Raw genomic sequence first — 27,645 nt, forward strand, 5'->3', positions numbered from 1 at the left:
AGAGGACATCATTTGGGGGGTGATCCCCAGTGAGAAACCACCATATGCCAGACTAGGTAGTAATCTGTAAATATAGGCAAATAGGAACAAGTAGATTTGCATTGTAAATGTACACTATCATAGTATTATTCACTATTCGTGCATATGCTGATCCATATGTACCTATTAGCATAGTCAACCATATATCTACCTAGCTATCCCTGTGTCCATGACTCCACTATGCATTTATATGCAACAATAGCTCAGGCAATTTGGCTTGAAATCACTATGCCATTATATGCATAGCTAGTGCAAATACAAAACCCACCCACTCACTCCCTGGTCACTTGACCAGTATGCAGACATATGAGTATGTAGTTGTTGAAACCCACCCACCCCATCCCTGTCCTACCACTTGCCCTACCGCTTGCCCTACTGCTTGCCCTACTGCTTGCCCTACCACTCCTACCACTCTTACATGTACCACTCTCACCCCATCCTAAATCCCATCTACCACTAGTACATGGTACTGCCAGAAAACTTCACAATTGTCTCTGTGGTGCTATTTGTCCAAACACCAGTGTCAACCTGAAGTGGTGTGTCAGCAGCATGTGATTGTGGTATCAGGAGTGAATTCGACATACAAGTTTCCTGTATTCCTCTTTGTATTTCTAGGTTAAGGCATATTAGTATTGACCAAATGATGAAAGCGACTGATTACTTACCTCCTTTGTCTCTGTAGGAAGTTGATTGTAATATGTATTGAACTCCTCCTGTGTGCTGTTTGGAGAAACTGTCTTGAGCCACTGGTGGGCACACAGCATCCTCATATCAATATTAGTATAACCCATCCCTCTCATGAAATATGACATACCATGCACTTTTGTTTGACCTGGGGCACCAAGCCTTCTTCTTGCTTGGTCCAAGTGTCTCAGAAGCTGTTGATGTCAGGTCACCAGTAACTGTGGATGAAGGCTGTGAAGGGGGCAGAATGGTTATGGTGGTAGTGACATCAGCAGTGCCACTGGCCTCTGCAGGGGAAGTCTGTGGAGGGGGGCAAACCGATTCACTCATTGGAGTGACTGTTGGAGTGATAGATACGGACAAGCCAGCACTCGTTGGAGTGACCACTGGAGCAACCGTTTGAGATATGGATGAGCCAACATGCTTGGCTGGGGAAGTCTGTGGGGGAGATTGAACAGGCGCCATGTTGGGGATGTTGGCAGTAGCTGGCACTGACAGTGGGAGGCCCAAGTGGTTCAATGGCACAGACGACCTAAGCCAAAGATATCAGTACATCCTGTATGCAAGTGAAGTCTATATTACAGAATGTTTTTCAGCTTTATCTTAGGCAAAGGGCGAGCTTCTCAGGCTGTCAATGCGAGTTAGAATGGACACCTGTATCGTCATTACCTTTCAGCTCAAAAAAGCCACTATGGTTTGACTTGGGGTTTGAAGTACTGGTAGATGCCTCCAAAAAATCTGAAGAAACATCAGCCAATGGTGACACAGATAAAGGACTGATTTCCGCATCAAAGGAAATGTCTTTGGGTAAACCTGTGTCGACTTTGGTATGCTTGTTGTCAACATCAGTTGTCTCCAACTTCGCATCTGCTTTGCACTTGCTGGGAATAGACTTCTTGTCCTTATTTGTGAACCAAGTCTGTTTGTACAATGCATAGTACTGCTTGGCTAGGTTATCAGCTTTCCACGAGTCTTCACAAAGGGCAAGCTCGTCATGTGCACCAGCAATTTCAGTATGAAATATCTTCTTGATGGATAATGGCATTGATTTCCACGTTGTGTTGGCATCAATCTGGCCTTGGCAGTGGAGGTCATGCCAGATCTCGCACATTGTCGAGAGAATTTTGCTGACACACTTCTTGGGTAGCTGCTTGCCATCCTCATCTTCTAGGTATGCTGTCTGTGATTTAGACATTATGGCTTGTCCCTCTGCAGTGGCCTTCCAGTCCTTGTACTCCTTTTCTGTCCAAAACCATACCTTCTTGTATGCCGATCTATCACGATGGGGCAGTGGAGCTGGGGGAAGACGTAGATTCAGCAGAAGCGGAATGCCCTGCATGCTGACATTAAGGAACATGTTGGGGCCTTCCTTGGTGCTTGAAATCAGACAGAGCTGAGAGACAAGTGCAGTATATGCACCCCTGTTCAAACATGACGTTGTCAATCGAATAATAAATCAGGTTGACACAGCTACTTGATTGCAGTCTTCCCAGCCGTGAGTGCTGCATTTTCACTTTGGAGTTTGTTGATAGTCTCTTTAAGAACTTGAATCTAGGCAATATACTAGCTGTGTGTGTGAAATCAGCCAGTGTAACATAGATGCACTGTATTATTATCTTGAAGTGTGTTAACCTGTGGCCCAAGCTATGTTCATCAAGATCAGATGTTAGCTATATTAGAACATGACAGATACACCATGTATCTGTGCTTGAGAGTGTGGCCAATGCTGGGTGCTGTTGAAACCACGGAAGATGCTATCACCTGAGGTCCTGAATGAGTCGCAGGACAAGCTGTTCTGAAGGTTATTCGAGATATTAGTCTGCCCATCAAGAAACAGAGGGTATGGGGATGCTTGTCCATCAGAGGAAGGGAGCAACAGGGTGGCAGGAGGAAACGGTGGGAGGAAATGGGAGGGTGTCCCAATATGGTCTTTAGAGCCAGACTTGCCTCACACCAAATACACTTTAACTAACGCATCTTAACCATAACCATGTCCTCCGATGATATCGACACTGCTCTAGTGACCATTCCAGTCAGAACTACCATTGTCAACAATACAGCCATTCTCGACACCCACACTCTCTCTTCCGACTGGAACATGTATCTTGTTATGCTCACTCCAGAGAATCCAGCCCCATCCCATCACTAAGTGAAGCGTTCTGAATCCACCAGATGAAATCCATGCTTCATGCGTGCTTGGGATTTGTAGAGGTGAAATCTGCAAGTTCGTTCAAGTCAAGATCGATGAGAGGATTTCTCTGTGTGTTGGGAGGGGGAAAGTCTTCATGCGTCTGCCCAGGTGAATTACAGGGAGAGCCAGGAGGGGGAAAGTCTTTGCGCATCTGCCCAGGTGAATTATGGGGAGAGCCAGGAGGGGGAAAGTCTTTGTGCATCTCTTCAGGCATGCTATTGGGAGACGCAGGTGAAGGCAAATGCTCGTGCACCTGGAGAACCTGGTAGTCTTGATTTATAGGAATATAATGAATACATAAAATGAACTCACCTCAAAGTCATCCTCATCAGAGAGATGGAGATGCTTGGAGGAGTTGTGGTCACCATTGGGACCATTATGCTTGGAACCAGAAAGTCTATTACTTGCAACAAAGGCACAGAAGGTGTTGGAGCATCTTGCTAAACAAACATCTTGTTTTTCATCTTCACCTGCATCACGAAAGTGATGCCACCAAGTAGCAAGGGTATTCAGAGGCTTCCAGGTGCCCTTACAGTACTTTCTGCATGTACACCAATATACTTCACCTTCGAGATCTGGCATATCTGTGGTACAATGTAAGTCAATCTGTATCAACAGGTCTGATAGCATACCTAGGTTGTAATGTTGTAGAGCCAGTGGAATGGAATGAATTCAATGGAAAATCTTCATCGAAATCTTATAATCATGATGACTTGAGGAATCCAAACAAGAAAGTTTCAGTAGCAATTTCTATGGGGAAATATGCTCTAACTTGGTTTCAGTCACCACACACCATAAGCATAGTTACACATACATATAAACTATGGTACATACAAATATGTATCTACACCTACATATGGATATGATGGGTTCTCACTGGGGGTGATCCAGAACTGATTGGCAGCAAGAATATTGAAACAATGGTGAGATGTTTGTAGGCTATTAGAGCTTGGGGCTCATAACCTGACAGATATATCTATGCAGATAACTCAGTCACATGCAGATAGTGACAATGTCTAAGTATATTTACCTATGCAGATAGTGACAACATCTGAGGTGATGGAATTTACAGTACAGGACTAAATACTGTAGTTGTAACAAGGACATGAGACACTGGGTGTTGAACCTGTCTATACATAACAAAGGTTTGTCTCATTGTGAGACATGCACATGAGTGCAAGACACTGTGAGTACAATGAACATAAGGGCACAAAAGTTAATTGCATGATCAATAACAAAGTGAAGTATGAAAGGCTTAGAACAGAAAACAGTTCTCATGACTCAGAGTGGACACATTTGGACTATGCACAACTTGCCAAATCTAACACAGACCTCATGTATGCCTCACTGTTACTGCATGTACCTTACTATAAGTACCATTGCCCAATCTCCCAACTAGCTCTAAGCTAGTTCATTTGGGTCTACAAGTCCTAAAGTCCTCTGCTTCTAAGCTGTCTCCTCTTCTCTTCTCTTCATTTCTTCTTTTGGTTCTCAGTGTGAGCCTTCAACAAACCCTGTTTTTAGGTCTCATCACACCAGGATGCACTGCAAACAGGTCCATTTAGGCTGGAGAATCCCCCAGGATACCCAGGAAATAGGTCTATTAGCTCACTGGGGAAAGCCCCATTTGGACCCCAGGCACTCTGTTATAGATGTAATAATCCTGGAGAAAGTCCATGTCTCACACCTTGCTCTGGAGAATCTCCAGGGCCTGGCAAATCTCCAGCAGTCACTGGGAATACCCAGGTGGTCAACACCTATCAGGCAGATACATCTATAAGAATATATGAACCTAATGGGTCCCCTAGGGGGGGTGACTGAAGTGAATGTGAATGCCATATAGTACACTTCATACCTGTAACATTGAGATAACACCCCACAACCTTACACTAGGTGTGTTGAAGTGGAGATTGGATATTTAACATGCCATACAAATTGATGATGAGCAATAGTCCCATACCCCAACATGCTACTCTTATTTGTGACCATACATAGACTTTATTAGCCTTCTGGCTTTATCAGCAGTGGCTTTGCTGAAAAAATCTCAGAACAATAACTCCATAAATGGTGAAAATATCCACCTGCAATAGTATGCACATGGATGTTCTGAGATTCAGTGGCTAATACCACTGGACACATTTGTGAGAAATGTGACATCATGGTGGCAGTTTGGATGTATGAGACCTTGGAGATTGTCATATAAATTGCCAGATTCCAGCAATGTATATGGGGTTTTGCACAGGCAGCATGAATTCCCAACTTCTGATGGCAAGAAATCAGGTCTCAAATTTGAAGGTTGCATAGGACTATACAAGAGGACATGAATGTACACAATAACAAGCAGATTCCAAATTTCACAGGATTCTCCAAAGCAATAGGGGATTTCAAAAGACACCAGTAGGCATTGAGATACTGCAAATCAAATCATCATACTGGTTACCAGGTGAATACCAAGGGACTTACCAAGAACAGTTAAATGCATAAGAGCTGAAATTGTCTCATTTCATTTCAGGAATTTCTTTGCTGTTGATAGTATAAATAGGACTTGCATCATTGTGGTAAAGGATATGTCTTACACATCTGGTTTTCCTGTGCTATACCCACAAGAATGGGGCATAAATCATCCACACTTTCACCATGCTGCTGGAAGGCTGCTGCAATGTGTGCAATAACAGCATTTTGGACACCTGATTTCTGATATTCTCTGACAATGTCTGTCAGATCCTGCTGCAAATCCTTCCTGGTATTAGCCCCATCCTTGACCTGCAAATGGATAAATAAGCATTCAAAGACAATTACACAACCTGTAATCATGAGCTTCAGATTCAAGCATCATCAAAAGAGATAATTTACCAATGCCATGTTCTGCAAGTGCCATTATGGAAGGCTGACTGGACATGGACAATGTAGGGATGGAGATGGAATGGTTGTCATGTTTGATAGATTGCTATGAGCAACCAATTTGACACATCATAGACAGCCAGGGGGGGAAGGAATTGGAACACACCACCTGCAAAGACATCAAGAGTAAACAGGGACCAATGCTAAAGTAGGAAAAACAATGACAAACCAACTGTAAAACATATGGGCAATGAATAAGTGTGGGATGTGAAACAAAACCATACATTCTGGAAATGGGTTAAAATTTGTCAGGATTTTATAAGAATTATGACAACTAACATGCTGAGAGAGATGCAAGAGAAGAAATAAGCAAAAGGCATACTCCATGGGAAGATTGTACTGACATCCTAACACAATGTCTCAGCAATATTGTAGAGGTACATGCACCAATCAGGCTCACCATCTATTTGATGAGAAGGCCTTGTTAAAAACATGCTAAATGGGCAATTTCCACAACACTCACTCTCTAAGACCCACAAGCCAAAAGTGAAATAGTAAGGATTGTGAGTATATATTGTCCTCTAGCAGATACAGAGGCAACACCCACATCCTATGAATGCAAATGCAGTGGGGTAGGAGAGAAAATCACATTCAGCAACAATACAGGGCCACCACATTTTATCTGTCCACTCACATTCTATGCATGCAAGTCAAGCAAAGCATTGGCAAATATAGTCAGCATGCATCCACCACCATCTGCCATGACTCCACTCACATCCTGTGAACCCCAGTCCAACAGGGTGGAAGTAAACCTGTCAGCATGCACCCACCATGATCTTCAATGAGTCAACTTACATTCTGTTAATCATAGTCAAACACAACAGTAACCATCACCTTCAGCATCAATTATACTTGTACTTGCAGAATTTCACACACCTCCTATAACCTAATTAGCCTCTCATTCACCCAAAACACTGGTTGCTTACAAATGGGAACCACATTCCAAGGGCATATGCTAACTCCTCCAAATCAATACAATCAGCCCCCATGTTCATGCTTTGCTTCAGTGTCCTTTCCATAGTTAGCACCCTGTAGAACTTGATTTTTACCACTCACCTCATTATGGCAAATTCCATGCAGAGTCCCAAGTTTGATTGCTGTGATGATATAAGCAGTCCTTGCAGCCCTTCCTCAGTCAAAGCATTTGCTGTGCATTTCAATAGCTCTTCACAATCTGCACTCTCCTGTTCCATGCCTGAAGAGACACATGCCAATCCACAGTTTTTTTATTCACAACTCACTTACCAGTGAGTATTAGGTAGCTTTGAGGTGGAAACTTCATTTCATCCAGCCACTGCTTGATCTTTGCAAGACAGCCATTTTGCAGCTGTGTTTCTATCTCTGGTGCCTCTCTCATTGCATCATCTAGAGTTAACCCCCTGCGCATAAGCTGCTGCACTGCATCAAGATTTAAGGTGTCTGCCTTTGTTAGTAGCACAATCACAGGAACTGTGTGAATCCTCAATCTTTGTATGAAGTGTGATGTGATATTTGTGTGCACATACCATGTCCTGAATCACACTCATTAAAGAACTTCCTTTCAGCAGCCATAACCATCCTATGTCTTTCATTCAATGGAATGCAATACCTAAATCAATCACAAAGACCAGATCAGTGGACTCTCCCAGTGGCACTACTCAGAGATGCCCTTACCAAATTGCATGCAGTTTCTTCTCCAGTTTGGTGGACTTTGCTTGATTCGTAACAAATTTCATCATCTTATCAAACTCTTCCTCGCTCCCCGCCTCAAATCCACATGAGTCGTGGAACACATAGCGCGGGTTACTTTTAAACACTAGCTCATCTTCAATGTTATGGTAGCCACGCTGCATAAGTTCGAACATGAGCACTATGTAATTTCACGTGGTGGCCTTACCCCCAATGAACCCTGCACCGCTCTAGTATCAACCTAGTGGAATGACATGTTGACAAATACAAAACACATAACACACCCACATACCTTCTCTCCGTTCTCATCAAAGATCTCAGGCTGATCCATAGTGTTACAGACCCGCTGTAAAACAGTTGTTTTACCCGCATTTGATCTCCCCATCACGAGAATGCGAAAACGAGGGATGCGATCAATCTGCCTTTTGGCCTCAGTAGGATCTAAGCGATCGTCTAAAGCTGGTGTAGGGTCAACTCAACATGGAGGAGTAGCCTCAGTGGGAATGGGAGCTAGTAACACACCAGCATCGTCACTCGGACGTTGAGAACGCCGCAGCGAACGCCACCAGGAACGAACAGAGCTCGGCGCCATGGCGGTGTGAAGATGAGAAAACAGGTCTTAGGATGTCTTGAGCAGTAAGCGTGCTACGACTTGTAGTGGACGATGGTGAAGTACGAAGGGCAAGGGACTGCGGATTCGAGTGGCGTTGAACGCTCAACGTGTCTGTTTGTAGTGCACAGCCTGACACGTGTGTAAACTACGACCACCAAGTTCTTGTTGGGCTGTCCCATTTCTTCTCGTCGTCTGACCGAGTCCCAGTGATACATTGACGCAGGAAAGACTCGACCATCAGTCCTTCCTTGCCATCTTCGATTGCCCATAGCAATGCCAGGGGAGCTCGTCCCATACTCTCCGCGGTGCCAAGCCAGCTCGGTAGGTACAATGGTTATGGTCCTAGCGAAATATACTACCGATCTTCTCAGCGGCTTTGTGTTTCCGTGCTGACCCCGTCCTTCACACCAGACACTGTAGCACAGTGGAGTTCCCCAGCTCCCCCCTCGAGGATCTGGTTTCCAAAAACATTCTTCCGCAATACTCGGTCGTGCAGTTGGGAAATCCACAAGTAACGTGTCTTTTTGCTAACCCACCCGAGTATTAGCACGAGGGGTATAAACGATCATTGACCTGACCAAGACGCCCGCACAATAACGGGGTCAAGATCTAAACCACGCACCGACGTGCTACGACTACAACCGTTGGTGTCGACAACCACCGTTGAGCATTCTAACTCTACTGTCACCCCCTCACAGTACAGGACCCAAGCTCCGTTTCCAAAATGCATCACCAGTGAGTGCTGCGTTCTGGCTACCGCCTTATCCTCCCCCTTACCTCCACCCGGTTGAGGATCCTATCCTTCACGCTGTGGGTGACTCCGACTGATAGCCATGGAAGTGACAGACCCTCTGGTATAAAATTTGCATGATAATCTAATGGGACACCTATCAACCTGCGTGCCAAAGTCATTCATATGCCACTATGCATCTTTCCAGCTAAACATCAATAGAATACTTTTTAGAGCATCTGCCTCGGTGCTCTCTGGGAGGCGAAGACAGTCCTAAAGCCACAGATACATATCACATTACCCCTTCCCCACATACTCATATTCCCTCCAGAGCGACTTCATGAGAGTCTTACCGTTGGAATCAAGTGCAGGGGCCGTCAGAGCATATCGATTGGATTGTACTCACCGAGCATTTCACATAATGAGAACTGGCCAGGTTCGAGTTCTCGTCGTATCTCTGGTGTCAGGACCCACAACGAGTCGTTCATAGAGTCGATGTATGCCAAGAGGACGTGTCCTGCATACTTTGCGAAAGGCTTTGCCAGAGACTCAGCTTGTGTTTCGGCGACAATCGCGGTGTGCTGTGCTGTATGTGCACATGCGGGACAGTTGTGACAGTAAGTGGGTGAGAACTGGACTAAGAGCACGGCTTTCGGCAATGCCGAGCGGCTGAGACGGTGAAATCCAAGACGGAAGTGTTCCTGCGACGAGTTTACTCTGCTTAGCTCCTAGTTGGAGACGCATGCGCCTGGTTATCAGCAGCAGCCGATGTAAGACGAAGGCTAGATGCGGAAGCGTGTGTGTAACTATGTCACGTCTCAGACGAATGAGAGAGCCTGCTATGGAAAGATGCAGCGAAAAATCGCAAGCGAGGAGACATTGTCGTGGTCGGTGGTTCCCGATAGCATTTTACAGAGCAAAGACCAGATGCTCCCGAGGTCGACAGAACGCACAGCAGCAACCTGCCATTGGATATAAGCATGACATTGACCAAAGCGTTTTAAGTGATGACACTCACTCTGTCAGAACAATGCTTCGCGATCAGCTCCAGATAACAGTAATGCTCTTTCAATTCTGGTGAACCTCCGTATAGGTGAGGTCGATCGGTGAAGGCATGGAGGTAGCACATTACGAATGCTTGGTCCACTTTGAGAGTTCCTGTGGTGACGTGCTACCGAACCCTGTTACTTATAATCAGAATAGGAGCTTGATACAGACCTTGAGGCGTATCAAGCTTTTGCATTGACCTACCGGAAGCCGGGGCTCCTCGATTCCTTCTCCCATCACACCGAGGAGGCGTACAAAACTGTCTACAGACGATTCCCCTGTGGCTTTCGCAACTTGCACATCGAGAGTGTCGAGTGCTACTGTAATGGTGTGATATATTTTACGCTGAAACCGACGTCGAACAACGGATTACCTTCCATCTGTGTCATTCATTGAACACAGTGCTGGGATTGTCCCAAGGTATGCCGAGTCCGAAAATATTGGGAAACATCGAAGCTCTTTGAACAGCAAAGTAATGACATGAGGACACGTCGTTACGTGTTCTGCACCTACCGGCAGTGAGCGACTGTGCAGTGGGCTTCGCATGACTCTAGTCACTAATTTTATGCCTATCGGCGCAACGCTACCAGTTACTGCAAAAGTTAAGCAGGTATACACGCCGCTCAGGATGGTTCACGTACTGTCAATCCTTAGCTGCCCGAAAACGATAATACGTAAGGGCGGGCTTCAACGTGCACTCTCAATATTTGCGAGTGCGTCATTGGTTCCAGATTGTTCCCGCTCCGAAATTAGGATAGGTGTAAAGGTTTCGTATATAATTTTCAGTGCAGATACGGCCGCTGTCACGAGGCTACGTCCACACGTCAGAAGCAACGCCGGACAAGCTTTCCAGGAAGTAAATTCCACCTTCCTGGGGTAGAGTATTCTCGTAAACATTCAATGAGTCGAACACAACAGATCTGGTAAGCACATGTTGCCATAATCCCTGCAACGATGTATCGGAGAATGGTTCAGCAGCAACAAGACTACTCAGTATGCTGGACACCGCTGCTGATGCCTTCGAATTCTGAGCATGGAGATGGGTACTAGGAAGACCAGTAATCGTGCCAGGCGAGAGATGCGTGTAAGAAACTCACAACAGGTGAAACGAGACAAAATTTGACGTCTCTTTTATAAATGCATTGGACGACGGGGTTAATCTTGATGGTGACTGGAGTAAATATTCGGCGTATGCAGGAGATGTCTAATAAAGTTCAATCACTGGGGAATGGAAAGCAAATCCGACAAGATAACTGCCAACTTACGGTGTAATCCAACGCGTTCACTAACTAGCACATACGATACAGGAAAGCACGGAACGGCAGAAGCAGAGTTCTCTGAGCGTTTGCACTCCGGAATCTTCTTCTTCGTCCATGTCCATCTCATACCCAGTATCGGATTTTCGCGGTGAATATCCTTCCTCTTCCCCAAGTGCTCCCTGTCACCCTGATCCACTGTCCCGCCGCCACTCGTGACTCGAAGTGCCGAGCATATAGTGACCTCACCACCAACCGCCCTTTTTACAAGTTCTGTGTGAGAGGCCCAGGTGAAGTACTCGAGAGGTACATACATTAGAAGAAAGTACACTTCGCTTGCACGTACAAACTTAAGGTTGTCAAGTCCGCTAGTCGCGGTAGACCCAGGAAGGAAGCAAGATGAAAACAGAAGGGCAGTCTTCTTTAATGCAAACGACAGGAAGGCACCTGCAGAACCGAAGGATGAGTGCAAGAAACTCTTAGATGAAACAGTCAACCAGCTCGAAACGCACCTCGCATATTGGGCAGCTTCCAAAAATGTGCACTCATCAGAAAAGGGAAAAAATGTCGCGGGGTCAGATGTCATGGTATGAACCCAGTCATCCGTCCGGTTCGCTAGTAGTTCCAAATGAAAGTTCTAATTGAATGGTCAAGGGAAGGCAGTTGAGCCTCTGGAGCACCTCTTCCGGAGCAGCAGCACTGGACATTACAGCAGGACAACGTTTCAGATCAGACACGTTCCGGAGCAATCGAAGGAACGCACTCGATGACACCTATCCGCCGATCGGCTAGGCCGTAAAGTAGGGCATCCCCTAAGTTTTCCCACTTAAGCGCTGCTGACGAGCCGCACCATCGATTTTGAGGGGATAAGTGGCCAATTAAAATATCGATGCTCGTCTTGATAATGACACCAGCCTGAGCTCGTTGGAAGTCACGCGTGTGGGAAACTCGCGCGAAGAATGACCTGACCTATACAGGTGTGGATCAGTTAGCACAGGCAAAGGAATAGTGATGCTGGCCACAAGCATGATATCTAGTACTGATTCTGCAGACGTGCCTTCGTCCCTGAAGACGCCCAGCAACTCCTCAGTTTCATTGCTTCCTAATACGTCACTTTGGCCTAGTGTCCTCACAGGCATTGACGAGCTCGCAACTCGTATCAATCGAACACAGACATCACATAGGCATCACAACGCAGCAGAAGCGACGATGTCATCCGAACCTAGCATATCAGTATCTTGTTGTTCCCTTTCCCGTTACCACTTCTTGCGCTTCTTTCTCTTGCTTTCATCTTCGTGTTGGGGAGCTACTCCTTGCTACTCACCTTGGCCGTGCCGCATGCACTCCCGGGCGATATCCCACCCCAGCTTCCCAACCCCATCCCACATGACTCCTGGATTCTAAGCGTCGGGGACATACGCATATGAGGAGAGGCTATTGAGAACGGTCGACGACACACGGGAAACATGAGTAAATGCAACTGCTAGTGAGTGACACTTCGACCGCGGCGTACCATCATCATTAGCGCGTCCTGCTACTGGTATCTATTCCCCTTCATCAGTTTTTCGTCGCTTACTTCCGCGTCGACATTGACCGCTTTCAGCGGCGTATACTTTCCTCACACACCTAAGTTCTTCCAAAATAGCCTACAGATTGTAAAGGCTTCAAAGCCATAGGGAGAGCTCTAATGAGGGACAAAGGTACAGGAAGGGATCGCGAGGAAACCGGCTCGGGCAGGCTGAGTGAAGACCGGGCGGTAAGAAGGATGAGGATGCACACATGTACCGTATGGGTCTTAGTGAGATAGTTGAGAAGCTCCGAAAGTAGTTGCTGAACAGCATCCGTTGGCCGCATAGAAAGCGGGTGCAGCAACTAGGAAACCGAAGATTAGTCTGTGAGGTACAGCAAGACAAAATCCAGGTAAATTACTACTACTCACACCGACAACAGCGCCCAGTAACCTCTGCGATTTGCCGCCTACTAGTTCACGCTCAACTCTTACCAGCATGTCGAGAACATCTATTGCCAGGGTCACGACCGACAGGTCATTCGATTGACGAACTTGACCCTCACGCTTGACTGTGACCAACGCAAGCTCCCTCACTTCTATCAAAGCAGACTCTGCATCACGACTAGGAGCCGTGTCCCAATCGCCTGACTCAACGTTTGTGCGCGGGGTGCACAAGCACTCCTTTTCGGTCACGTCCGAGCGTCATTCATGCATCCATCCTTTGTGGTCCGGAGTCCACCGTTACGGTATCGCGTAAAAGAACCTTCCAACAGGACTCCCAGGCTTCCATTGCATCAGCGCGCACGGCCTCACGAATGGCCAGGCGAAGAGGGGAAAAGCGTTGTGCGGTGGCGATTTACTGCACAAAGACGTACAGAGAAGAGGCATGGCAGGAGGGAAAGGCCATGGCCCGTGCACACGTGCGAAAGTGCATCCAATGTGTCGAGAGGTTACCAATAGCGAGGACGGAACGTGCTTTTGCTCGACTCAGACCCCAGTTATCTCACACTGAACGTCCTGGTTCCCCATCAAGTCCAGCAGTATACATGGATATAGCTTTACAATGTTATATAAAACCACTAGAATGGTGGCCGGTAGCGATGTCGAGTTACTGAATTCAAGTAATCGTACAACCTTGGTTGCTTCAGTTATGCGCAATCCGAGCTCAGGTAGAGTGAACATCCCGAAAGTGTGGTAGACATCTTCCAACTGCGTCATTCATACACTTGAGCAGGGACACCAGACGTTACTCACATTTATGCGGAATGGCTGGACTTGTAAGGCTTTGGCTAGTGATTATTTGGTATTCTCTTGTTTTGGCTTCTCATTTGTATTTTGTCCACGACGATGTCTGCTATTAGAAGGGTGGCTTCGGAGCGTGTAACGAGGCTGTCAGCCAAGTCGAGTCCATATCATACCGCGGTCACACTCTACGACGCACAGGGCACCCCGGGACCATCCACCACGCGCCGTCAGACCCGCCGTGTCAAACGGGAAAATGTGGAGCTCAATGACCAAGAAGGTTCAGATGATGCGCTCCCAACAGCAGCCAAAAAGAAGAAAGCGAAGGTCGTGAAGACAGCAACATCAGTAACAACGACAGAGACGAAGTCCAGGTCACCCAAGAAACCGAAAGCGATACCCCAGAGTTTAGACGTACCTCATCCGGCCCCGGAGCGATGGAAAGAGGCATACGATGCAATCAAGGAAATGCGCTCAAGGATAACAGCCCCGGTGGATACGATGGGTTGCGACCAGGCGCAATGGAAAGAACAAGACCCAAAGGTACGTCCGTTCATCACGTCCCAGCTGTCCAGCCACCGCGTGAACGACGTCCTACTCACTTCAAAAGTAGAACAGGCGCTTCGCTACACTCATTTCTCTGATGCTTTCATCGCAGACAAAGGACGAGGTCACGGATGCCGCAGTGGCCAAACTACGTATTGCAATAGGCGGCTCACTTTCTGTAGACGCTGTCATAGCTGCAGAGGAGGCTACCGTTTCAGAGGCAATATCCAAGGTCGGATTCTGGAGACGGAAAACACAGTGCGTGTACACTTGCTTCCTTGGATCATGTGCTAAAGATACAATAGGTATATCAAGCAGGCAGCCCAACGACTGCGCGACGACTTTGATTCGGACGTACCGAAGACGGTCGACGAACTGTGTTCGCTACCGGGTGTTGGACCCAAGATGGCGTTTCTCGCACTCCAAGTAGCATGGAACCTGTAAGGTACTCCGACTGCCCCCCATTCATCTGTGTGATAACGTTCCCAAGAAATCTCGGAATTGGGGTGGATGTTCATGTTCATAGAATAACCAACCGACTGGGTTGGCATCAGCGGCCAACGAAGAATCCCGAGGAGACGAGGTGTGTATCGCAAACGACTCTTTCCATAGATCGTATTTCCATTTGGCATGCATCATCCACAGACTGAATCTACAATCCTGGTTACCCAAAGAACTCCACGGCGAGATCAATCATGTGCTTGTTGGTTTTGGACAGGTAAGCAACTTTCTTTGTGGTGCACTGGCGTTGTGAAGCTCATCTTCGCGTACCATGCCTCAGACGGTGTGCCTCCCTGTCGGCCCGAAATGTGACTTGTGCACGTTGAGCTCAGCTGGATTGTGTCCAAGTGCGCAAACCAAGAAATTGTCCAAGCGTGATAGCCGAAACTCAGCGTCTACTAGTCGTGTCGAATTAGACGCTGGACCAAAGGTCGAGATCGAGGTGGAGAACTTATGATGCTTAGGGTGTTACCGCCTCAGCTCAGGAACTTGTGGCTGACAATAGTCGTGACTCACAAGGTCTACGCGACTGACAATTTTCAAGAACGTTTGATTGGAGGACAGGGAATGGGAAATAGGATTTCTACCGGACCCCCAATGTACTGCAAGATTCGCAGCTCGATACCCTACGATATAATCCGTTCACATAACTCAAATTCTAGGTGATAAGATAAGACCTCCGCATGCTGCGGGTCACGCAAGTGCAAGAGAGAAAACTTCGTGATGATTCCCCCTTTTACTTGATTTGATTACTACTGCGTTACATCCCTCGAAGAATTGGCATGCTCGGACTGAGAGAAGATAGCAGTTTCTCACTTACTCCCCAAGCCAGTTTTCAAAGCTGCTGGTCGATATCGTGCCCACTCCGCATTTGGTGACATCTACCCTCATTCTCCGCTGAGTTCTTGTGCTAACGCCCAAGTTCTGACTTCCAGTAGATCTACTGTTGATGATAACTTCCCGGATATCCACTTGGCTCTTCTCCAGGTCACTCCTACCGGGGAAGTCATTTCCCTGAGGTCTCCGTTCCCCGGAAATGTGGTGATCGGAGACAGAATGCCCCTGTGGAGTGATTCTGACCATGGAATATTACAGAGAACGTCGGATACGAAATCCAGGCAGCTTCGCAAGTAGCTGGCAAAACAATATTGCAGAATCAATATGCGATAGCTCCACTGACCAGTCAAGGACACGCAGTGACGGTGCAGCGTTTCGGATGGGTTCCAAAGTTGAATCTTCCTCGAACGGTCCGAGGTTCTTAATTAGGTGGGCGCCAGCTTTGAGCGGCCCTAATGCCCGCCAAACATTCTTCCTCTATGCTGGCACTGTAGACGACAGCACCCAACCGCTGACTGCTCTGTTCACCATCCGCGAGGCTTGGCTCCCACAACCGCTCCTTTTCCACTCGTATGATCCTGGAGCGCACTGTGAAAAAGAGGGCACACGCCAAGGTTCAGAAATGAAAAATTCTCGGTAAAGCTAATGAATGGCCAGATGCTACTGCTGTCCGCAGACGAGAACGAAGTTCCGTTATGTGACAAGGGCAGCCTTGAGTGCCGGACGATGCTGGCTATCGTAATCACCTCCGATGAGGGTTAACTTCTCGAAAATCTCCGGGATGAGAGTGTAGGGCACGTAAGTTTTGCGATATCGAAGACACGATCTCATACTTCAGGCGGAACCCTCATACGTAGCTGGGTAGCCATCGTGTGGAATGCTTGTCAGATCCTAGATTACTTGATAGGATGGTCGCCACGACAAGCACCTTTCTGCTATAGTTCCCAGCGCTTGTCGCTCCTCCCGCGCCCGCCTGCATTCCACGATGAGATTCAATGCGAAGTCAACGTTCAACGCGTACCTGTGTCCGTTGGCGTCGATGCTAGAAGGTATGTCTCTGCCTTCTTTTATTATCACGGTTCGTTTCTGATTGATGATTAGTCCTTCTGTGTCTGTTCGTCAGTTCACCGCTATCTTGTATGCTCGATCCGGCTCAAAACAGAGATGCAGGTTCTTGGTCTTTTTCTTCTTAGCATTGTCCTGCTCGTGTTCTCTGTTCTCTTGTTCACCAGTGCATTGTACCGTTACAAGATCAGTGCGTGCACGCTCAGTGGATCTCCCATTCGTTGTTTCCTGCACCTAGCTTTGGTCGTAGGGTGCATTTCGGCCTTGGGGTTGGGCTCAGGAAATTTCGTGAACGTCATACTGCTTTCCGCTTTTACCTATTTATATGATAGCGGTGGTGGGGGTACTGATGTCATCCTTTTTTTTAAAGCCGTACTCGATGGAAACACGCTAGTCATCACGCAAGCTGAGCCGCAAACATCAGACTTCGCTCAGGACAGATTCGTCCTGGATCCGAACAGGACTACAGTCACCACACTGGGATTAAGGTTCTCTACGGCGGTGTCAAACGACCCATGTCATGCGCGTTCTTGCAGCACAAGTCGGAACCCGAATCCCTTGCTGAACGTTCCAAGTGCTCTGTGAGTTCTGGACAGATTGCGAAATGGCTGCCAGCCTCTGAAAGGTATGGACCGTAGAATTGGGTCGCGGACCTTGTGGAAGGGAAGAGATCCGGAATCTGGAGATGATCAGAGTGAACGCCAGAGTTCAGCGAGCACATTTGTACGAGGAACAGAGACGCCGAGGAAGGCCCGTAGGATTGAATCTGCGTTCAAGGCTAAGCTGTGAGAAATACCCATACCTTGTGAGAGCTGCTATGCGTGTGAAAGTGTTCCGCCTATGCCAGCCATTGGCGACCTGCGTATGACTTTATCTGGAGTTGGGATCAAGGTCTGATAAAATTATACACTGCCATGAGGAGAGGATTGAGAGCACGTGAAAAGTTAAACACATAGTTTCCCTGAAAGTTTCCAAGAGTCAACACATCCGGGAAGTCTACAATCCTTCAACTTGATCCTCCAACCAAGCCCAAAGTTCCTTTCCAAGCTGCGGGTCCTGAGTGTCAGCGCGAGGCGTCGCTATCCTTGCCCATGGGATCAAATACTGGAGATGAAGGCAGTGAGACTCCAAGGTGACGCAAGAGTGATACAAAATCGTACCTTTCCACTAAGATTGACGGCATCTGGGAACGTCCCCGCATACAATTGCGTCAATGCACCATACGATACATCATAAAGAACCCTGTTCTATGTTCAAAATAGCGCTAAGAGAACCAGCCACCTGTAGCGCATAAAGCAAGTGGTGCGTACAAAGAACGGCTGGAGGAACCAGCTGTGGTGGCGTTGTAGTTCTGTCCGGATTGGCCCTGTCGATGAAGTATGATGTCAGCGTTGCTGAACACGCAGGCCACCGCAGTTGAACAGACCTGGGTTAACGGCTATTGACACGATACCTTGATCCCGATACCTCCTGTTGAGTTCTGAGGAAAAAACGATGTTTCCCTGCACGACGCATATGGTGAGCTCAGTTTAAGACCCGCAACTATCGGATCTCATGCATACGAATTTACTCTGACTATACAGCGTGTACGAGGATGTCGCTCTACGTTTCGGAGTATCCTTGAACGTGTCGAAACCAAGCCCACCGCGCCAGTGGGCATTGGATGAAACGTTGATGACGCGCACCGTACCACCGGGAGATGACTTTGCAGTGGAGAGAAGGACGGGTAAGAGTAGTTTGGTCAGGTAGAAATGACCCAAAACATTGGTCCCGAATTGAAGGTCGTAGCCGTCCGCCGTGATCATGTCAACCGGCGGATGCATGACTCCTCTAATAGGGAGATCGTGAGCCTGCTGTACGTTACGACTCTAATGTCCTGCACGTACGCGTTGTTGTAGAGGATATGAAGCTGAGCCTCCTTGCTGTTCAAGACCGTAAGTGACCGTCAAAACACCAAAGATATATGCACCTCGCAAACTCTTCGGCAGACTGTTTGATAGATCGAAGGTTGGCCAGATCAAGCTGAAGGAGATGCGCCTCGCGTCCCGTCTGCTCCTTGAGCTCGTCAAGTGCTGCCTTACCCTTGGTAGCATCCCTGCACGCAATCCACACTTTTGCATTCTTCGCGAGCATAACCTATGGTAGAAGAGCAACATATAAGTGAAAGATGACAGGGGCAGTGGAGAAAACCAACCCTAGCGGTTTCTTTGCCAATGCCAACATTTGCCCCGGTGACGAGCACCACCTTACCAGTTAAGTCTGGGATATTGTCTACGGTGACGGTGGGTGGAGGGGGGAATAAGACCTCGCGTGCGGAGGAGTATGAGTTACCCATGGTGTCTGGGAGACTCCCTTTCGGAACGGGGCCAACTTAGATATGGTTCTCCTCTCCCACAAAATGCTGCACAGGGAGATGCCTGAGGCCGAATGTGTCTTATCTGTCGCGCAATCGCAGCGTCTCGCACTAACCCACGGCGCAGCACGTTGCCTTAACTATGCATCGCTTTACGCTCAAGCTTGATTGACAAGTTGGACGTTTACTGCTAACTAGCGAGCCTGCGATCTTGGACGCAGTCAACAGGGCCTTTGTAGTGATCATGTGAACATTAGATAATCCAAGGCGTGTTCAAACTTTGGTTCTTCAACTTTCGTCATCTTTTTTTTTTTTTTTTTTTTTAGGTAGGAGGAAAACTCATAAGTGAGTACCAGTTGTCAACTCCAGTGATGTCAGGTTGGGCTACCCATGCTAGGAAACAGCGTTGTGCTCAAGGCATCAAAGGGGCCTGACTGACTAAAAACCTCCCAGTCAATAACACAGACCCTGACAAGGGGACTGCTGACTGCACAGGGAGCCAATCCAGAGGGGTCAAAACAGCCATATGCCATGCTTCCTGGTGCACCTTTGCCACCCTCTTTGGGGGATTACCTCTGATTTGTATACAAAGGTGTCAGGATTAAGTGAGGTGGCTGGCTGAATATCTATGCCAACAGAAACCTCCTGCAGCAGGGCCTAGACCAAACAACTCCCTCTAGTGCCCCAGGGTTGTACCCCCAGCCATGCATACCTCTAAGTTTTCACTGATTGTTTTTAGTGTCAGCTCAGGGAAGCTTGATGCCCATCCTTTGGATGGAGGGGGTGGACTAGTTTCACTTTGAACACCTGACAGGAATTTCACCCATATAACTCACTTCTTAGGCAGTGGGGCAGCCACCACACCAAGCCTCTGGACCTCATCAAGGTCTAGTGAGGGGAAAGTCCATCTCCCACCAGAGGACTTTCGTCGTCTTTCATCTGAGCACACTTCATTCTTGCCCATATACTCATTATTTCTTTGCTCTCCCACTCACCTCCCTTTCACATCTTAGCATGTTCGGTCGGTCTTGCTATTGTGCAGAGGAACGGGAACGGGACAAAGAGCTAGGCAGAACACTTGCCTTTGTTTATCAGAACAGTAGTAGCGTTTGAGGAAGTTTGGTAAGCTTGTAAGCGGGGCTCAGTTGTTGAGTAGACAAGTGAAAGAAAGGAAGTGAATTCCAATGATGATTGGGGAAGAAATCCCCGAGTTTATATACATGAGTAGGTACGCACGGACCAAGAGTGTAAAAGGAAACTACTACTCAGTATAGTAAAGAACTGCGTAGAAGGTCATGGAATATGACGTATGATATGACATATCAGTGACGTCATTGTGGAGCTGATTGCTAAGGAATGTCATGTGATGAACAACGTGTTGATACACATGTAAGTCTGGATCAATCTAGACGTCGGAACATATAGTAATATTTCCAACACTCCCCCTCGCTCTAGAATGGGAGTGTAACAAGTCCCATCGACGAGCGATTCGTCTCATATTTTTGCCACGTCAAAGATTTCGTAAGACCGTCTGCTTTTTGTTTGTCAGTTTGAACATATTCAATACTGAACAAATTGTCTTGAACACATTTGCGAACGAAGTGCCATTGGACGTCAATATGTTTGGAATGACCATCCGATACAGGATTCTCAGCTATGAAGCAAGCTCCCATATTATCGCAGTAAAGAATAGTTTTCTCGGTCTTGAGTTTGAGTTCATCAAATAGCATTGAAAGCCATTTGATTTGATGTGCAGCATCACAGAGAGCCATATATTCGGCTTCTGTAGAGGAGAGCGTGATTGTCTTCTGTTTACGAGAGCGCCAAGAGATAAGGGATGATCCGAGGAACATTGCATAACCGGTGGTAGAATGACGTGTGTCTTTATTGGAAGCCCAGTCAGAATCCGTGAAGCCATAAATTCGAGATTCAAGTCCCGAATAATATAAGGCCAATTTTGGAGTAGATGCAATATAGCGAACTATATGCAAGGCCTTGTTACGATGATCTTCGGTAGGATTCGCCATATACTGTGACATGCGAATAACCACATAGGCGATATCGGGACAAGTACCGAGAGCCATATAGAGTAATGACCCAATGATAGACTGGTACTGTGACCGAAGAGAAGATGTGGCTTGATAGTCTGATGGTGCTTTTTCCGGTTGATATCCCGAAGGTAATGGAGTGCGAACATTTCGAGCATTCTCCATATTAAATCTTTTGATAACCTTCTTGACATATGGGATTTGATCAAGATAAAGTTCCTTTTTGGATCGATCACGGTGAATTTGAATGCCAAGGTATTCCTTGACTTCACCAAGATCATGAGATTCCCATTTCTTCATGAATTGATCTTTCTTGGTTTTGAGAAGATGTTTGTCCGATCCTAGAAAGAGTCCATCGTCGACATAGACGAGAAAAATGACGATTCCAGCTTTGGAGGTATGGATGTAGATTCCAGCATCCACTTTTGAACGTATATAGCCCATTGAAAGTAAAGATTGATGAAGGGCTTTATTCCATGCCAGTGCAGCTTGCTTTAAGCCATAAAGGGCTCGAAGCAACCGATAAACCTTGTGTTCCTGACCCGAAACTTTGAAACCTTCTGGTTGCTCCATATAAATTTCTTCATTGAGGTTGCCATATAAGAAGGCAGTTTTGACATCCAGTGCTTCTGTCTCCCAGTTTCTTTGGGCAGTGAATGCAAGTAAGATCCGCACAGTTTCAAAACGAGCGACTGGAGAGAAGGTATCTTCAAAGCCGGTACCAAATTCTTGTGTGAAGCCTTTAGCCACAAGACGAGCTTTATAACGACCATCGCTTTTGATAGCGAAAACCCATCGACACTTGACTGGTTTCCGATCTCTTGGAGGATCCACCAAAGTCCAAACTTGTCTTTCTTCAATAGATTTTAATTCGTCCTTCATTGCATTAAACCATTTCTTTTGCAAATCAGGAGATAACTTTAGCACATCTTTATAGTGTTCCGGTGATTCTTTAACCCTGGCAGCCAATGCAAACTCGAAAGGATGCATTTCAGGACCTGGCATTTGAGCATGTTGGTCTGGCATGCCTTTAGGAGAATCAGGAGTATCTGGAAGTGGAGTGAGTGGTGAACCAGGAGAAGGAGGTGTTGTTCCTTGTGGATGTTCAGTCCACTGACGAGGAACTGCAGGAGGAACAAGAACTGGAGGAAGCCTCGGAGAAGGAGGTCTTCTTTCCTCTGCATATCTTCTAATATCTTCTCTGGATTGTTGAGCATGTCACTCAGCATTATGAATCCACTCTTGTGCTTGATCTCGATTTCTTTGAATATCTCGTTCAATATCAACTGGAGGTCTATCTCCATAGAGGTTTCCGGGACGAGATACAGGTATAAAACAACGTTTAGGACGAGGTTCTCTGTCATCTTGAGGAGGATGAGCTCTGCGAACATTGCACGAGTCTCCTTGAACAGGTGTAGGTTCATGAGGATGTCTAAGATGACGAGGGTCGACTGGTGGTACAGCAGCAGGTGCTCTTCTTTGTTGACCTCTATTAGTGTTTTGGTCCAGAGGTCTCTGCTGTGGGTTTTGTTGTGGAGGAGTATTAGGACAAGGTGGTTGGCAGTGATGAGGCACCTGTTGGATCTGATCAGGATCCGGGAATGAGTGTAGGCTTTCAGAGTCGGAAGTATCTGAATCATGATCGTCTTCGGTATCAGGGTCAAAGGTTTCGGATTTGTTTTGACCAGAGCAGAAAGGAAAAGAGTCTTCTACGAATTTTGCAGTACGAGAAAGAATAATCTTCTGTCCATGAAGGAACCGATATCCTTTGGTATTTGGTTCATAGCCCAAAAATACCATTTCGACTGCATGAGGTTCCAATTTATCTTTTCGTTGTTCTTTGGGAACCCATACAAAGGCTTTGCAGCCAAAGGTGCGGAAATAGGTAATATCCGGGACTTTTCCTAAGAAGAGTTCAACCAGAGTCTTGAAAGTAATCCTTTTTAAAGGAGTACGATTGTACACATGAAGTGCACAGTCAAAAGCAAAGTTCCAGAAGCATTTTGGAACACAAGCATGGTGTCGAATGGTCCCAGCTTTCTCGGAAATAGTCCGATTAAAGCGTTCTGCTCGACCATTTTGCTGTGGTTGGTCGGCAATAGATAAGTAATGGGTAATTCCGCGCGAAGAAAGGAGCACTTTGAAAGTTTGACCCATAAATTCTCCCCCTCGATCCGAATGGAGCGCAAGAAGATGATGTCCAGTAGTATTTTGCATAGACACCATCCAGTTGGCAAAAGCAGTATAAGTGTTGGATTTGCTGCGAAGGTAGAGACAAAAACCGTAGGACGAAAAATCATCCAAGAGGGTTAGGATGTATTTAGACCGATAGTAAGATTCGACAGGTAATTCGAGAAGGTCAGCATGAACCAACTCGAGTGGTTTAGTAGCACGTTTCCAAGATGGTTTAAAAGCTTCGGAAGAAAGTTTTCCTTGAGCACAACCTTTACAAGAGGTAGCCTCCCCCTGTATTTGTATATCTTGTTTAAGACCTAATCGGCGAATATGTCTGAGAACTGCTTGTGCAGGGTGACACATGCAATTATGCCAAAGAGACTCTTGTGATTCCTTAACCAGAGGGCAAAGGACCCCAAAAGCAGTGGTAGGTGGAAGCAGTACGCCCACAAACCAATGAAGAGGTGAAGTCGGAGAAGCTATTTTTGCTTCAAGGACAATCCGGCCATCTGGTGCTCTGATAGTCTTGCCTGTAAATGTCGCTGTGCTCCTATACCTGTTATTGAGGAGCGCATTTCGAGAACATAGTCGCTTTGAGAACAAAGGACTGTAAACAACATTATGTAGTGGAAGGTTACTGCCATTTTCTAGGCGAATAACCACTGTTCCTTGACCGAGTAGTTGAACCTTTTTAGTGCCTGCAGTAGAGGCCAAAGGTGGATTTTTAAACTCTCGAAAGGTCAAGAAATCAGTTTTAAATGGAGTCACATGATGTGATGCTCCTGAATCCAACATCCATAATGACTCACCCTTTGGAAGGTTCTTTTTAAGATTCGCATATGACTTATAGTCACCAAAAGGGTAACAGTCATAAGAATCGAAGGCATGACCATCATATTGTGAGGGTAAATACCCAGACGCAGATATGTTGGGATCATACTCGATGTCTGGATTATGCTTAATACGGAATGGTTTTACAACAGGAATTTCTGGCACAGATTCGTGAAATTGTGATAAGGACATAGGCTTAGCTCGCTTTTTAGTGGCTTTTACAGATACGGATTTTCGGAGAGATCCTCCATCTCTACAATTCTGTCCTCGAAGTCGAGGGGAAGAGAGATTAAAAGTCTGTGATTGCGTCTGATATGCATTGCCATTGTCCTCAACATTCCGATTCTCCACCATGTTCTTGCAAGCCAAAACGGAATTTCCCACTCGTACTGAGGATTCGACGGAACCACTCATACATATCCCGTCCTGCTCAGCAGGGGGAAGGGAAATCGTCCTCGGATAAGAGTCCGAGTCGCTCCGTTGTTGCAGTTCCGGAAGGGATACACCCAGTCAGATGCAAGATTTGGCTGTTCGGTGACAAATAGAACATTGGCAGATATTAGAACCCGGTATGTTGACACGAATCGGTACTGACTCAACTTGATCCGGTTGGAAATTCTGAATTTCCTCCAGATACCAAGGAGCAAGATTTCCGGTTGTAACATCAACAGGATAATTGGGGTTTTCCCCAACATTTTCCATCGCCATAGTAAGATCTTGGCGAGAAAGATCAGGGTCATACATCTCGGTGTCAGTTATGACATGTTGACCGAGATAGGTATTGAGATTGGAAGAATAAACTCATTCGACTGGAGTGGTATCTGGGAGAGAGTATTTGGGAGATGGTTTGCGGAGTGGAGCATTAATTGCGGTGATATCAAAATCACCAGCTTCGAAAGCAGTAGCAGCATTTTCGTAAAATTCTTGGCCCTGAGCAGTATACTCTGGCTCATAAGAATTTTGCCCATAGTAGGACTCTGGGAGTTCCTCTATGTAAGCAGCGTCGATAGGCTCAGCGCCTTCGACTTCAACATTGCTGGCTCAGGCTTTGCCCTTGCCTCTGCGACGGTTTTGGCCTCGGCCACGAGAACCAGAACCTTGCTGCTGCTGGTGTGGATTATAGGGAGTGTAACCTCCACGTCCATGTCCACGAGTTCCGTGACCTCTTCCGCGACCTCCACGGTAACCGCGAAAGGAACCTGATCCAGATCCTGATTGATGATCGGAAGTATTATGTGCGCCTCTGCAAACTTGACAGAGTGGCGGCTTATTCATGCGTGCCAGAAGAGAGTTTGATTCTTGTTTGACTGTGGTCGATGACGACCCAGCCTTTTCCTGTTGAGGAAGCATAGTTTTGCCCGATTTGTGGGCCCAGACTTCTTTCATGCGAGGTATGACGGTATCAGGAGAGAGTTGATCGGCAGCAATAGAAGATAGAATATTGACCAGTGCTTGTTCCCAAGCATGAGTCATCGAATGGACCAAAATTAGCACTTTCATTTTATCGTTAAGGGCAATGCCCTGAGCGCTGATTGCCAATATGAGCATAGTGATTTCGGCAATTTTCTGCATTATGTCATCCTTCGGTTTGATTTGAATGCGGATAAGCTGCTGAAATTCCATGAAAGTAGTCATGGCTGAAGGTGCTCCATATGCGTTTTTAAGAGCTTCCCATTTAAGGTGAGAAGTCGCGTGTCCATCGATTGACATTGCGATCATAGGATCGCAGTATAGCGTAAGAATGCCTTGTGCGCGAGTGTCTGACACATGCCATGCATCAATGGCAGCTTGGGGTGCAGCCGGTAAAGCAGTTGTGCCGTCAACAATTCCCATGATACCAAGGGTCTGCATATATGCCTTCATAAGAACCGACCAAGAGGCCCAGTTCAAGCCATTGAGCTTGGGGATCTGCTTAGAGAGACCTTCGGACATCTAGTGTCAAAAGTCCATAAGCAGATGTTCATATAAGAACAAGTGAGTCGGATGGATAAGAAGGGATGGAGGATTCAATTCATGATCCCGGAGTTTGGTTCGGCGAGCAGAAGCTCTAGCTTGTTGAGATTTTCAGCGGATACTGAGTACCTTGAGCTTTGAAGTAAGGACAAGGATTTCTCCTCTTTTGTAACTTCGTCTCTGGTGCCACTGTGCCTTTCTCAGCGAATCTCCAAGAAGAGATGCAAGAATTATTGCGCTCTAGACTTAAAAAGTCTAGCAGAGGGAAATAATGACAGCTCAGAAAGCTCCAATTGCAATCATGCAATGGAATCCCATCCAAACGAAATCCCAAGTAGGGATCGGCGCAAGAGTACAGTATATTTAAGGCATGAGAATATCGAAAATGTTTGTCTTTAACTAAAAGCTCAAAACAATTGTAAGATTCGTACAAGGTACAAGTATTAGTTGCCAAATGGTTTCGGCCACCTGATGTGTACGGTGCGTCCAGCGAGTTTGGAAGAGGATAACTTTTGACGAATGGCGCGAGCTTCACGAGCTCGGCTAAGAGCCATGGTGCGAATTCCGCGAGGTCGGGGAGCTGCGAGATAGTCAAAAGTAGTGTCGTCCATGACACGTTCGATATCGCGTAAAATCTCTTCTGTTCCGGGCCAGTAAGCGAAGTCTGTGTCAGCGGGTGAGACACCCCACTGAAGATGCCGGTTAGAAGAGTTATATTGCAGGGAAGTTCCCACATCTGCTTCATCCCTATACCATCGTATAAACCTAAAGAGACGGCTATCAAAGCTGTCTCCTCCGCGTCGTCGTTCATGGTACCACCTTGGGACACATCAGACGTCCATTGATCCGTCAGCCCAAACTCCTCTGAAATGGTATTCAAGATGCTGGTGCCAAAGGCGGAGAGGAGGGATGAGGCCGTTGAAGCATGGATCGTAGAGGGGGTGGACGTTGTAACAGATGTAGACGAAGGTGTCGTGGGTGATAGTGAACGCAGGAATAGAGTCGAGGGCAGGATCTTCATAGTAGACGCTGGGAAGATCGCAACCATTGAAATTAGCTATTGCATGTGGAGACGAGGTATGGGAAAGCTTTGGGAAGAAGTCGGTAACGTAGCTGTGATAGGCAAGGTGGATCCCTGGATAGAAATAGGGCAATTCGAACCCGGGAAAGTGGGGCATGTTCTGCCATGCTGTTTCCACGGTGTCAATGGGAACGAGATAGGTCGCAGGATTTGGCTTCTTGAAGAAAGCCACGCTCGACGGAACAGCCTCTCTCCAGCTGGCGCAATCTCGTACATACAACATCTCGATAAATTCTATAATCTCCTTCACCACATACTTCCACCACTTTACATTGTACATTCCATCTCTGTGCTCAGCAATCGACAGTTCGGTTTTCTTGGCAACAACGAGAGACATCTTTTTAAAACCATAAATTAGCATCTGTTCTGCGACA

General features: G+C 46.8%; 7 protein-coding genes across 7 annotated transcripts; 2 read left to right on the top strand and 5 right to left on the bottom strand.

Moving 5' to 3' along the window:
• Positions 1-495: 495 nt before the first annotated feature.
• On the bottom strand, positions 496-2,080 carry F5J12DRAFT_782067 (uncharacterized protein; the record flags this gene model as incomplete). Its single annotated transcript, XM_051742668.1, has 6 exons — positions 496-567; positions 624-650; positions 705-804; positions 854-1,214; positions 1,393-1,461; positions 1,537-2,080. The coding sequence occupies 6 exons, from the start codon at positions 2,078-2,080 to the stop codon at positions 496-498; spliced, it is 1,173 nt and encodes a 390-aa protein (XP_051601155.1).
• A 3,103-nt stretch (positions 2,081-5,183) lies between these two features.
• F5J12DRAFT_42536 (uncharacterized protein) lies at positions 5,184-6,269 on the bottom strand. The gene is made up of 8 exons (XM_051739365.1): positions 6,216-6,269; positions 6,095-6,162; positions 5,985-6,042; positions 5,922-5,924; positions 5,768-5,861; positions 5,491-5,718; positions 5,378-5,437; positions 5,184-5,326 (listed from the first exon to the last, which is right to left on the bottom strand). The coding sequence occupies exons 1-7, from the start codon at positions 6,216-6,218 to the stop codon at positions 5,418-5,420; spliced, it is 474 nt and encodes a 157-aa protein (XP_051601156.1). The 5' UTR covers positions 6,219-6,269; the 3' UTR covers positions 5,184-5,326; positions 5,378-5,417.
• A 267-nt stretch (positions 6,270-6,536) lies between these two features.
• F5J12DRAFT_741015 (GTP-binding protein) lies at positions 6,537-8,274 on the bottom strand. Its single transcript, XM_051742022.1, has 9 exons — positions 8,006-8,274; positions 7,776-7,942; positions 7,692-7,724; positions 7,469-7,641; positions 7,321-7,403; positions 7,061-7,264; positions 6,872-7,010; positions 6,742-6,826; positions 6,537-6,694 (listed from the first exon to the last, which is right to left on the bottom strand). The coding sequence occupies exons 1-9, from the start codon at positions 8,073-8,075 to the stop codon at positions 6,662-6,664; spliced, it is 987 nt and encodes a 328-aa protein (XP_051601157.1). The 5' UTR covers positions 8,076-8,274; the 3' UTR covers positions 6,537-6,661.
• A 2,349-nt stretch (positions 8,275-10,623) lies between these two features.
• F5J12DRAFT_42596 (uncharacterized protein) lies at positions 10,624-11,959 on the bottom strand. Its single transcript, XM_051739368.1, has 6 exons — positions 11,893-11,959; positions 11,444-11,828; positions 11,139-11,389; positions 10,971-11,077; positions 10,741-10,919; positions 10,624-10,684 (listed from the first exon to the last, which is right to left on the bottom strand). The coding sequence occupies exons 2-5, from the start codon at positions 11,713-11,715 to the stop codon at positions 10,860-10,862; spliced, it is 690 nt and encodes a 229-aa protein (XP_051601158.1). The 5' UTR covers positions 11,716-11,828; positions 11,893-11,959; the 3' UTR covers positions 10,624-10,684; positions 10,741-10,859.
• Positions 11,960-13,762: 1,803 nt separating this feature from the next.
• On the top strand, positions 13,763-15,649 carry F5J12DRAFT_824233 (DNA glycosylase). Its single transcript, XM_051745433.1, has 7 exons — positions 13,763-13,829; positions 13,885-14,424; positions 14,495-14,685; positions 14,733-14,867; positions 14,918-15,010; positions 15,073-15,145; positions 15,209-15,649. The coding sequence occupies exons 2-7, from the start codon at positions 13,987-13,989 to the stop codon at positions 15,383-15,385; spliced, it is 1,107 nt and encodes a 368-aa protein (XP_051601159.1). The 5' UTR covers positions 13,763-13,829; positions 13,885-13,986; the 3' UTR covers positions 15,386-15,649.
• Positions 15,650-16,641: 992 nt separating this feature from the next.
• F5J12DRAFT_42730 (uncharacterized protein) lies at positions 16,642-17,467 on the top strand. Its single transcript, XM_051739375.1, has 2 exons — positions 16,642-16,814; positions 16,867-17,467. Exon 2 carries the CDS (start codon positions 16,930-16,932, stop codon positions 17,413-17,415), a length of 486 nt encoding a protein of 161 aa, XP_051601160.1. The 5' UTR covers positions 16,642-16,814; positions 16,867-16,929; the 3' UTR covers positions 17,416-17,467.
• A 225-nt stretch (positions 17,468-17,692) lies between these two features.
• Positions 17,693-19,365, bottom strand: F5J12DRAFT_824239 (uncharacterized protein). Its single transcript, XM_051745434.1, has 8 exons — positions 19,025-19,365; positions 18,800-18,966; positions 18,717-18,752; positions 18,393-18,660; positions 18,257-18,332; positions 18,141-18,196; positions 17,991-18,077; positions 17,693-17,934 (listed from the first exon to the last, which is right to left on the bottom strand). The coding sequence occupies exons 1-8, from the start codon at positions 19,163-19,165 to the stop codon at positions 17,827-17,829; spliced, it is 939 nt and encodes a 312-aa protein (XP_051601161.1). The 5' UTR covers positions 19,166-19,365; the 3' UTR covers positions 17,693-17,826.
• Positions 19,366-27,645: the final 8,280 nt, after the last annotated feature.

This window comes from Pisolithus orientalis, assembly GCF_024613125.1.
Source record: "Pisolithus orientalis strain OTSU chromosome Unknown F5J12scaffold_10, whole genome shotgun sequence".
NCBI lineage: Eukaryota > Fungi > Basidiomycota > Agaricomycetes > Boletales > Pisolithaceae > Pisolithus > Pisolithus orientalis.

Excerpts from the sequence above, each read along its gene's own strand:
- F5J12DRAFT_824239 (XM_051745434.1), bottom strand. The coding sequence starts at position 19,165 with ATGGGTAACTCATACTCCTCCGCACGCGAGGTCTTATTCCCCCCTCCA. Across the intron at positions 18,661-18,716 it reads CATATCCTCTACAACAACGC|AGGAGTCATGCATCCGCCGG; the intron begins GTACGTGCAGGA and ends TCTCCCTATTAG. Across the intron at positions 17,935-17,990 it reads CCGTCAATCTTAGTGGAAAG|TATTTGATCCCATGGGCAAG; the intron begins GTACGATTTTGT and ends CTTCATCTCCAG.
- F5J12DRAFT_42596 (XM_051739368.1), bottom strand. The coding sequence starts at position 11,715 with ATGACATCTGACCCCGCGACATTTTTTCCCTTTTCTGATGAGTGCACA. Across the intron at positions 11,390-11,443 it reads GAAGTGTACTTTCTTCTAAT|GGCGGTTGGTGGTGAGGTCA; the intron begins GTATGTACCTCT and ends ACTTGTAAAAAG. Across the intron at positions 10,920-10,970 it reads TTTGTCTCGTTTCACCTGTT|TACCCATCTCCATGCTCAGA; the intron begins GTGAGTTTCTTA and ends TGGTCTTCCTAG.
- F5J12DRAFT_42536 (XM_051739365.1), bottom strand. Across the intron at positions 6,043-6,094 it reads TCTTGCATCTCTCTCAGCAT|AATGTATGGTTTTGTTTCAC; the intron begins GTTAGTTGTCAT and ends ACCCATTTCCAG. Across the intron at positions 5,719-5,767 it reads ACTTGCAGAACATGGCATTG|GTTGTGTAATTGTCTTTGAA; the intron begins GTAAATTATCTC and ends TCATGATTACAG.
- F5J12DRAFT_824233 (XM_051745433.1), top strand. The coding sequence starts at position 13,987 with ATGTCTGCTATTAGAAGGGTGGCTTCGGAGCGTGTAACGAGGCTGTCA. Across the intron at positions 14,425-14,494 it reads GGAAAGAACAAGACCCAAAG|AACAGGCGCTTCGCTACACT; the intron begins GTACGTCCGTTC and ends CTTCAAAAGTAG. Across the intron at positions 14,868-14,917 it reads CTCCAAGTAGCATGGAACCT|AAATCTCGGAATTGGGGTGG; the intron begins GTAAGGTACTCC and ends AACGTTCCCAAG.
- F5J12DRAFT_42730 (XM_051739375.1), top strand. The coding sequence starts at position 16,930 with ATGCAGGTTCTTGGTCTTTTTCTTCTTAGCATTGTCCTGCTCGTGTTC.
- F5J12DRAFT_741015 (XM_051742022.1), bottom strand. The coding sequence starts at position 8,075 with ATGGCGCCGAGCTCTGTTCGTTCCTGGTGGCGTTCGCTGCGGCGTTCT. Across the intron at positions 7,725-7,775 it reads TTGATGAGAACGGAGAGAAG|GTTGATACTAGAGCGGTGCA; the intron begins GTATGTGGGTGT and ends TCATTCCACTAG. Across the intron at positions 7,642-7,691 it reads CGGTGCAGGGTTCATTGGGG|CGTGGCTACCATAACATTGA; the intron begins GTAAGGCCACCA and ends GAACTTATGCAG.